Genomic DNA, 10,759 nt, shown 5'->3' on the forward strand with positions numbered 1-10,759 from the left:
GCAATCTCCCATTCCGGCTGTCATTGTTCTTTGTATTCATCCATGTTCCATGTCTCAGACACCTTCCATACTGTACAGATCATCATACTGTATTCCTCAGTCAGGGTGGTAATATCAGATTGTAGCATGACTCACCTGACTGCATTTTCCTGCAACATCTACCTGACCTGTCAATGATCCAACACGCTCTACAGAATATGGTGTTAGAGAGACTCTCAAAGTCCAGAATGGGTACAACTGAAACCCCAGAAATGTTAGGATAAAACTAGGAAGGGTCTTCCAGAGCTCTTTGCGATGCAGCACGTCCAGGAGCAACAGTTCTCAGCACTGCATTGAGCACATATCCAATAATACCTGTAATAGCAAGATGCACTGGATCTACTTAACTAGAGCTCCTGTATTTCCTCTAGTGGTACCAGTAGGTAGGCAGCCAACATACTGTCACCTCACTTCGAGAAGTAGTACCTCTCAAAGGTGATATTCTCTGGGAGTGACGTTACTATGTTGGCCAGTTAGTACTGGGAGAGGCAGTCACCACCGTCACTGGAGTGCCTTTACTGGGGGACACGGCTTCTTGGAGGGACCCAGGTCAACACGGTGGTGAGTAATTGTTGAAGAGGTAGGTTGGGTCGGAAGGATTCTGCATATTCATGTAGCATACTAAATTCTGCTCTTGTGCCAGTGTAAAGTCCATCGGTGTGATGTCTACGCAGAAGAGCTTCATAGCAATTTTCAAATTATGCAGTAATATAAAAATTAGGAAACTTTAATAAAGATATCTAGAACTAATAAAGATTTTTATTTTAATGGCCTTAGAATATTGGGGTAACTAAAACTGACTTGTTACATAGGAATCTTAATTCTTTTACATGTTCTTCACATTTTCTCTCTCTTTTTCTCTTTCTCTCTTTCACTCTGTTTGTTAACATTTACTTGTTATTACTGTACGTTGCTTGCAACTTGTGTATGTTACAGACTGTCACATTTTATTCTATGAAGTTTTTCTCCAATTCCCATCAACCTGAGTTCCATGTTGGGCAGCCGAGGAGATTACAATACAGTTCTTTAATGCAAAAGAACAAGGAATGTCACAGACTATAGGTAACTTCACTGAGGTTGTGACACAAAACCTGATGCAAGGTATTAATGCAAAGAGTAAGTACTTGGTATGACAATAGAACTACTTAGTTAAATTACCTTCTTTTTTTTCAGATAGTCTGCATGGGAAAAATTAAATTTCATTACTCTCCAGCAGAAAAAATTCCCAAACCTACCAATTTAGGATTTTTTTCACTGCCATTTTGAAAACCAGTGATGCCCATGTTGACACATCATTACTCATTTTCAAAGGTTTAAACCCATATTTTCTATGCTGTTCTTCTCTATGCTATACTTCCTTCCATACTCTCCAGGCTGTAATTTCATAATTTCATCATCCTTTGTCTGTGGTTTAATATATCTTCTCCATAATTCTTTTTCTAAATTAATATAGTTATATCCCTTTCACTCTAAGGACCTGATTTAACAACAACAAAAATGTACCCCTACCCATGGGATCCATGTTTCTTAATCCTGCATGAGGCTCTGGAGTCCATAAAAATTGATTTCTGAAGCCAAAGATGGTCTGGCACAGAAGCATAATTGTCATTTTGCTGAATCAGGTCCTGTGCAAAGTATTTTGTTTACAATCTCCCCAACTACCCCCAAACACTACTTCGAAAGAATGATAAAAAATAGCTGATAGATGATAGACATTTCTGATAATTTTCTAGAGGGAGAGCACGAAGTTTATTGCTACTGAGCTTATTCTTAAGTGTCAGTAAATTCTATGTTAACTCAGAAATTGCTATAGCCATGTACTAACTCAAGAACAGCATATTTTTCCCAGTGTGCAGTTCCTTTACTTTCTGATTTGCTGTTATGCTCTGACCCTCCCTTAATCAGTGAAGAAGCACAGCAGAGTTTAGATGGGGTCTAGTATAAAAAAATAGTGACTTATACTGAAGTAATTGATGAGTGGCCAATGAATATTAATGGACAGTAAACACTACCCAGGCAACTAAACCAGAAACAACTTGTTAACAGGAATGAAATTTGAATTAAATAGGCACAAGATAGTAGGGAACTGAACTGTAAATATTTCCTTTCCATGCAACATCTCCGAGAGAAATTTAGGGATATAAAGTCAATGGGTATTTTCAGATGCTGAGCAGCTTTTAACCCCTCCACAAATCAGAGTAAACATTTTTGAATACTTGGATTCATACTCTTAACTTCATGATAATAATTCGCTTAGCACAAGAAGTACCAGGCAAAAATGGTGCTGCAAAAAATATGATGCAAAAAGGAATGTAAAATCTTTGCATTTTCTCTAGAATAAAGACAGCTGGGAAATTCTGTCCTCCGGCAGCCTCACAGCTGCTCTACTTCCTACTTCCCGCTAATAGGCTTGTAGCTAAGAAAAGCTAGAGCACAGCAGTTCTCCACCCTCACCTTGGCTGTGCCACCTCTGTTCCTGTACCATTCTGTCATTAGCCTAAGAGCCAGGGAAAACCATCATACCAAGAGAGTTTCCCTTTGCCAGCATAGTATGACACAACTAACGTTTGTCACATTAACAGCCCTTGTATATCACCAGAAAAGCGCAAGAGGACTGAAAAACAGAAGAGTAATTAACTCACTCAATGGACAATGTACCATTACTTTCTTCAGGGATCCAGTTGGATTAAAGGTCTCTGCTGTGAGGGACCCCATGGAGATCCTTCTTCATAAGAGACTTCAGGCAGCTACTGTGCATGTTAGTGTTAGCAACAGGGGTTTAAAATGAGCAAATGAAAATGACCCTCAAGCTCTGAATGAGAACCAAAGGACATCCTCAGGTGGTCAGGAGTGGGACTATCCACAGACTGTAATAATGGCAATCCCAGGTTTAGGATCAGAGCTATAAGAGCACAGTTGAGATCTAGACAAGCTGTAGATTCATTTGTAGTTGTACATGGGGTGGTGGTGTGGAATGTAAGGTCTCCCCAACAGAAAGATCTTCATCCTTCAAGAAACTTCCTTGCTGAGTTCTGTTCCTGTTTTGCATTCAGCTGCTCCTATCTCCTTCCTGCTTGTCAACCCCTTCCCTTGTAACAAGGCCACAGAACCTTGAAGTCCCTGAGCCTTTGTGGAATGTCAAATGGCTGTTCAGGGAAGTTGTAGGTACTCAAGATGGGTCCTTGTTTCTTTTAATCCTTAAACAAGGGTAGCAGGGAGGAAGACAATTTGTGTTCTGGAGGAGATGGCCAGTGACCTAATGTGACCAAAGGAAACAGCACTATGTCTCTTAATTGCTGTGTTTCTGATCTAGGGCTGACAAGACCCCGTCTTCTTTATGTCAAATGTCAAAGAATCTGGCATGGTTCATGTAGCCAGATATTGACTCATGGGTAAATATGCATGGATACCATGCTAAGAATTGTGGAGTTTCTCTCAGCCCTGTTTCAGTCAAAGTGGTTACGACCTACAGAATTTTCTATAAGGACTGGAAATGGCACTGGATTTCCAATCCTGTAAGGACTGAAAGTGGTCCACCCTGAGAGTGCCTTTCAACTCATCCAGTCATTGGGGTAAGTGACCGCTTCACAGCTCTGTAGACACATGGGAGAAAAAAGGGGGTGGGGCAGGAAGACATCTAAGGTAAGAAGGGTAAACCAGGAACTTGTTTCTTCACAGTTCTTGGAGAATGGCAGTGTTTGCTTAAGGGAAGAGGACTGGGATGACTTTCCCAGTGTAGGAACCACTTCTGTACAAGTGCCAGAATTCCAAGCATAGACTGAGGTCAATGAATATATCATACAATTATGTCCTCTGATACTCTGAATGTAAGATGCAGTTCAAATAGGTGGAGATTAAGTGTCAAGACTAGCTTATAATCAAAACCAGCAGCACTGGTAAAGTCACTATGACAGTGTGCAACCATTTCCTGTAACAAAAGAGATGAGCCATGCAGCAAGTACATGGGCACTCTCTACTGTGCTTCTCCACAATAAGCAGAGCATACTGATGTAAAATCCAGCAGTTCTCCAAAGTTGTTTTTTTGTTTGGTTGTTTGTTTTTTTCTCAGAATCCCCCACCCCATTTTGAAATTCAGAGTTTGCTTGGAAACACCTGAGGCATTTTAATAGTACTTTTCTACAAAATTAGAAAGATAGGAAAAAAAGAAAGTGAAAATCACACAAATGAGGTAGTTGTGAAACAAACTACTCACCTGGGAGATCTGATGAATACTTTCTTTAGCCTCTCAGCCAAATCTCTGCAGGAGACTGTTTAAAGCTGGTGCAGTTAACTAGGTATTCGCAGATAGGACAGTTACGGAAATAAGGTGCCAAGCTGAGAGTCAGAGGATTTTGTTGTAAATAACCTCTTAAATAGCAGTGGGCAAGTGACTTCACTGCATGGTAGATTTACCTACCTGTAAAAAAGAGACAACATTGAGTTTTCTTCATGACACAGAACCTAAAAGAACAAAAAATGCTGTACAAGCCTTATTCAGATTCTGCTAGCAGGGATGGACAGACTCACGTGAATTCGGTAGGCCAGAATCGAGCCTTAGAAGTTATAAGCACCTAGAAGTAGTTGTCATTGGCATAACTAGATGGATAGTCACCAAACAGTAATGGTTTCAGCTGTTTTGCTTTATCTGGAGTTCTCTCAAACCCCAAGTCAATCTTGGAAAAAGCAAAGATGCAAATTGAAACCTAAATCAACTTAAAATAACATTTCATTCCATCTTTAGGCCTCATTCCTGAGGCATGTAGATCTGCTAATGAAAACAATGGGAACTTCTAACTGTGGGCTGATGACATCAGTGATGTTTTCTTTATTCCCATAACAGACTAATCACATATTAAATATGATGTGATTGCCAAGTTCTACCTTCACAGAATTAGGTACTGCAGGCAGTGGTTTGGAACACAACTACTCAACTTAACGCTTATATACACCAGCAATAGATGCATTCTTCTACGCTGGTAATTTTTCTGCTTCCCCAATATTTAGCAAAATTGTCATTGTGGATTAGCATTGGTATCCAGAATGTGATCCCTAAGGCATGGCCCATGCACAGAATATTCAAGGGACATTAGTAGGACAGTTCAGCAATTTGTCCGTATCTCCAGCTACTCTGTTCTCTTCCTAGAAATAAAATAACAAGGTTGTGGATTTTTAACAACTATAGAGAAAAATTCATCAGTGCTAAGGGACCCTGAGGAGGCTGCAAGAGCAAGTTCCAGCTCAAGTTCCTAGGGATGTATAATGCTATTTAAGAAATTAATTCCAAGAAGGTCAATTTTCTTTTAATTCAAGCACAACACAGCCTGAAAGCTGCTTCCAAAATGATCAATGGCTGTTACCAGCGAGCAGCCTGACCCACAACCACGCTGCTTAGAGGTGTTTTGAGCTCCAGAAATGGACCAGTGCCCCCTCCATCACTAACAGTTTAGTTTGCAAACCCAGGCTCAGGTGTAGCAGTGGGAGTCTCAGAGATTTCAATGCAGAGCTCTGCTGACACAGCTGCCTCCCTCATTTCAGGATTAGACCCATCAGCTTGTAGCAGTAGAGGCTTATGAAGAAGCCCAGTTCTTTGCTCATCCCCATGAGGACAGCAGCTCTCCCCAAACACAGTTAAGTGATTTTTAAATCAACAGCTCAGTACCTGCAATGTCACGGTTACTATGGCAGCCGTGCCAGGTTTTTGTGCAAAGAGTGGTATTAAATAGCAGTGAGTATTATGAGCAGAAAGGAATTGCAACTCAGTGCAACCTTAAAACTTCAGAATCCTATTGAAATTAGTGTCTACAAGTATTAAAATGCACCTGTAGCTTTTGCCATTTTTAAATGTATTGAGACACCTAATTATTTCATTGCTCACAAAACAAAACATTACTACCTCCCTCCCTGGGGAAATAATTGGCTAATTCTGCATGGAGAAGAAAGGAGGCAGAGGTGCAGAAAAGACTGCTTATGTTGTGAGAAACCAGTGACATCTAAATAAAAATAAAGACATAGAATGCAATTACTGGTGCATGGATAGATGCATAGTATGTGTCATATATGTGCGTGTGTGTGTGTGTGCAAAGCAACAAATATAACTTGAAAGGGCTGTTGCCTACTACTCATCTATGTTGTCCATCTGAAACCAGAGAATCAGAATCATATCTCCAAACCATACCTAATGTATTTTTTCTTCTGGGCTTGTTTTATTACTTGGCTTCAAAACCACTGAAAAATAAATGACAGTATCATGTAGCGTTTAGAACAAGCTGGTAGGCAAATCTGGAAGAGGGCCTGAAATTAAGTCTATCTGTTGAGTTTGTCTTTCCTTAAAGACTTGCAGGACCACCCATCGCCTTACAGTGTCTAGGTAATAAGCATTGTGCAACCGAGGTGTAGGATGCTGCCAATACCACTCAGTTAACATATCTCAGCATTTGTGAAACTTCAGAAAGCACATTTTGACTGGTTTTTCCTCCTTTCAACCAAAAAACTCATATTGAGCTGTGCCATATTTCGAGTATATTCTCAATACACTAATTTGCACTTTAAAACCCTAAACTAAATCCTACACTAAATAGCACTTTAAATTGTTTTATAAATGTCAAACAAGTCACACAGAGAAAACATACCATTCTCAGTCTATCCTCATGGGAATGTGTGGAGCAAAATGGGCAAATCTGACAACCTATTTTCATTATTTACAGCCAAGAGTAAATTTTACTTTATCTGTTTTCCAAATTCATGGCCTGCTGTAGTGTTTTCTATATGTAGTGTCCTGTGCTGCCATTGCAAATACTGTATGTGTTTCAAAGGAGAACATCAGAAAATTGATTGCTTTTTTTAAAATCCACATTCTGCTGTCGTATTTCCATATGTAATATACTCTGTGTGTCTAAAACTTGTACAGCCATTCTGCATGACTGATACCGGAAATGCTATAAAACAATCTGGGTAAATTTGGGGCAGGGGGAAGAGCAGGAATTTTCCTCTCAGTAATATTGCACACAGGAATAAATCAGCACAAACAGAATATACTCAAATACTAAACCACAACTCACAGTCCACTGCCTCTCCAAAGCTCTGAGTGACAGTAGGCTTCATGACAAACAGGTCATTCATGCACCATCCTATGTCATGCAAAAACATAATCCAATCTCTAACCGCAGTCTTCTGCTCGCAGGACTAGGAACCAATGCACGCCCGTTTCTGAAACTGCCCCTCTATGCGGAAGTACAGGTGGCTGCTGTTACACCTAACACAATCACATTTTGTTTCTCCTCCCACTTAACAGACTTTATTTTATTTTGGTGCAGTGCACATCAACGCAGTGTCTAGGACAGATGTGTTACCTTTTATAGTGTCGCTATAGAACTCTTTAGCCGTGAACCCTTAATTTGCAGCTGGAACTCTAATAAACAGTGCATAGTGTTTCAATAGCCTTCTGCTTATATGTTTGAAGATTCGAAACTGAATGGTGAGGTGGCCAAGGCGGCGCTGGCAAACGAAGACTGTCCCCACATAGACCAGGCTATTACGCCTGATGAGGGCCTGCCCTTTACCCGCTCTGGCACTCGGGAGAGATATGGACCCTGCTTCCTCTTATCAACCGGGGAATATCCCTGCCCGCCTGATGGAGGAATAAGAAAGGGTATGTAGCTGGGGTCCTGTAACCATGTAGTTAGCAACCGTTTTAAATAAATAAGAGAAAGTCAGCTGTAGCTGTAGCACGCAATAGTGCGCTTGCTGTACAGATGCACGTTTGGGCTGGAAACCACCACCTGATGTCTGCATTTGGAGTTTCTAACCTATTTCTTTCAGAAAGAAAAGCCTGAGGAGCTGTAACTACCCCATGCAGCTATGCTAGGCAGTCAAGTCTTTCACCCCAGCTGGTACAGTAAGCTTTAGTGGAGGATGCTCTACCATGTCCTTAAATTAGCCCATCCTCCAAGGAGAGGCCAATTTCATAGCAATGAATGTTTGCCACTTGGAAAGCTCACAGATCTTACCAGACTCTGAGGAGCACAGACTTGGAGGTGGCAGACAGAAAAGATAAAACACAAAAGCAAAACATCCTCAAGAAATATGAAATAATTATTTGGCTACCTTAACAGAGCACTAAAACAAATTATTTGAATATTCATAGCTGTTTAGTTCAAAAGAGAAAGTGAAGCATACAAGAACATCTGTTAGCACAGGTGTCTTACAATTGGAAAATAATCCATCTAAAATCACTTTCCTTTCATAAATAAATCATTACTAGTTAGTTTCTCAGACTTGACAGCTACAGATCTCAGAAGTAACTGCATTTTAGTTTGCTAATGGTCAGAATAATCTATTTAGCAACAGAAGTCAAATCAAATGAGGAAACCCTCCCTTTCTTAAAATAGGCTATTTTGTTTAATTAATTAAACACGAGGAAACCATACAAACCAAAATTAGAGTTGCATAGATATGCATCAAAGCTGATAAGGAATGGGAAAACTGGAAAAGAAATCTCTCTCTTCAAATCAGTGTTTATCACTGGTCTACTGTATATAGTATATGATATAGTCAATATTTTAAAACTGCAAAGATTTTATGATGTAACCATACACTGAGTATGGAGTATAGAATTCCCATGTGCCATTGTATGATGGGCAATAGTTATAGTAAATGCCAGTTATAGATAATGTATGTATTTATAAGTTTAAAATTTATCATCAACAAAGATATAGTTGGACCACAAGACTTTCATATGAAAGTATATCCTCTAAAATTTACCTTTGTAGCAAAGCATTTTACTTGATTCTGTATTGGATAAGCATTGGCCACGTTCATTCAGCCTGGGCGAGTTCGGGTGGTTCCAGTGGATCAGGGGAACACTCCAAATGGCACATCCTTTGGGATGAGGAATGTATGGTTTTCACGATGCACTGCAACCGCCTCTCGTTACTGAATGAAACAGAGGCTGGTTGGCTAAAGAGTAATATACGTCAGCATATTGTTGGCCTGTTTGAAACACGTTGAGAGCATCTTAATTGTTGTTCCAACAGAATTTCATCCATAGTTTGTGCGACTCTCTGTACACTTGCTGAGCTGTTTACGTGCATGTCTGAAAAAGAAGGGCGGGGGGGGAGGGAGGGAAACCGAATGCATGCAATTTTGGTTTGATTTTTTTTTTTTTTTAAATGCTGACAACAAAGGAGTAGTATCTCTATAGCAACACAATAAATTCTATGGCTGCCTTTTCCCCCTCCTGTCCCCAAAGATACCAGAAACCTTAATTTTGCCTGAGATCAAAATGCATGAAGTGGAAGGGAGAGGTATGCGTGAGTGTGTGACAAGAGACATAGAAAATCCCTCCCACTGACTCTTTTTTTTTGTAGGGTACAACCATGTTGCTGCCTGTAGGATCAATTACATAGCCTGACCATCCTTGAGAACTGACGATTTTTTTTTTTTTTAATATATATTTTTTAAACTTGTTCTGTACTTCAAAGGCCTTCTGAGTCATGTTGCAAGCGATACTACTCTCGGCATGTCCATGCATGCAGACGCTATTGAACTGGCTACAATGTTGACCTCATTCTTAGTCCATTCTGTCATTGATCCAATGCTGTACTTTGCATTTTTCTTTTAAATGAAGGTTACGAAATGTCACGGAGCCTTAACAGCATAGCTGGCATAAGTGGAAAAGCGATAGGATTATCCTCAGTGTCTGCGCCCTACAGCTCTCCTAGTCCAGTGAGACGTTCTTGGTCTCCCATCCCATCTATTTTGTAGCATGGATCAGTAGCAGAGAATGGTCTAAAAAGCTTTATTTTCAATTAGCCTATGCTATGTTGCATATAATCCAGGTGACTAAGTCTGAAGATGCAATGTCTCACAGTAGCACCTGCCGGGAATGGTGTTACTACTGATGCTAGGTGACAACACTCCTAAATAGCACTCAGATGACAATAGGCAGGCATTTACGTAGTACTGGTGGGCCATACATGCTGCATGGTATCAGTACATAGGATGAAGGGTAGATGCACCAGATAGTTTCCTTCCTGGTGCATCCTGCTAGTTTATGCTTATTTTGGCTAATGGTGGATCTACTGGCTCTGTATGGAATGGGTTAGGCATTTAGTCGATGCTGAAACATGCCAACGATGGAAGATTTTGCTTTTCTCAGGATATTTTTGAGCCATAGGAACCCTGCAGGAGTTTGAGCAAACAAGCACAGTAGGATGAAACTTTGCATGGGCGCCTATTTTAAGCTGAAAGCAATACTCAGACACACTGTAGAGAGGTCTCAGTCTGGCTGACTGCATGGAAAAAAAAAATCCTATTGAAGAAGAATATGGCTGCCTCTGCATGTAGCTATTTCACCTTTTCCTCCTTCCTTTAAAACTAAGATGCCAAGCTTGATGTGAAAAGCACAGGGAAGAAGCTCAAGTACTGATTGTATTCTTTACATGCAGATCTTTGCAAAGAAAGTCCAGTCATTGCTAAATATATGCCAACAGAGGCAGTCAGAGTGACCTGACAAGGCAAGATGGAGATGAACATTGATGGCTAATAAACATCTGTGTGGAACTGTGCAGGCATAGAAGACCTTCTCATTTGGACAAAGTTAACTCGCTCCATGCAGGTTTTATGGATGATTCTTCGTGGATTTGGAGTTGTGCTAGAGATGCAGGCTTTTTCTACGGCCAAAATGTAACAAAACTGTAGAAGATTTTTTTTTTTAAATCTA

General features: G+C 40.3%; 1 protein-coding gene across 4 annotated transcripts in view; it reads left to right on the forward strand.

Moving 5' to 3' along the window:
• KCNC1 (potassium voltage-gated channel subfamily C member 1) overlaps nucleotides 1-10,549 on the forward strand; it is a 111,253-nt gene extending 100,704 nt beyond the window's left edge. Inside the window, exons 3-4 of one of the 4 annotated variants that reach the window (XM_009635433.2) lie at nucleotides 7,499-7,687; nucleotides 10,485-10,549. In XM_009635433.2, coding sequence (XP_009633728.1) covers nucleotides 7,499-7,687; nucleotides 10,485-10,549 — 254 coding nt within the window. Of the gene's footprint in view, nucleotides 1-7,498; nucleotides 7,688-9,664; nucleotides 9,802-10,484 lie in introns of those variants that run through there. The other 3 variants (XM_009635431.1, XM_009635432.1, XM_009635434.1) reach the window with 3 other exon arrangements.
• The last annotated feature ends 210 nt before the right edge of the window (nucleotides 10,550-10,759 follow it).

The sequence above is a fragment of the Egretta garzetta genome, unplaced genomic scaffold (assembly GCF_000687185.1).
Source record: "Egretta garzetta isolate BGI_Z169 unplaced genomic scaffold, ASM68718v1 scaffold133, whole genome shotgun sequence".
NCBI lineage: Eukaryota > Metazoa > Chordata > Aves > Pelecaniformes > Ardeidae > Egretta > Egretta garzetta.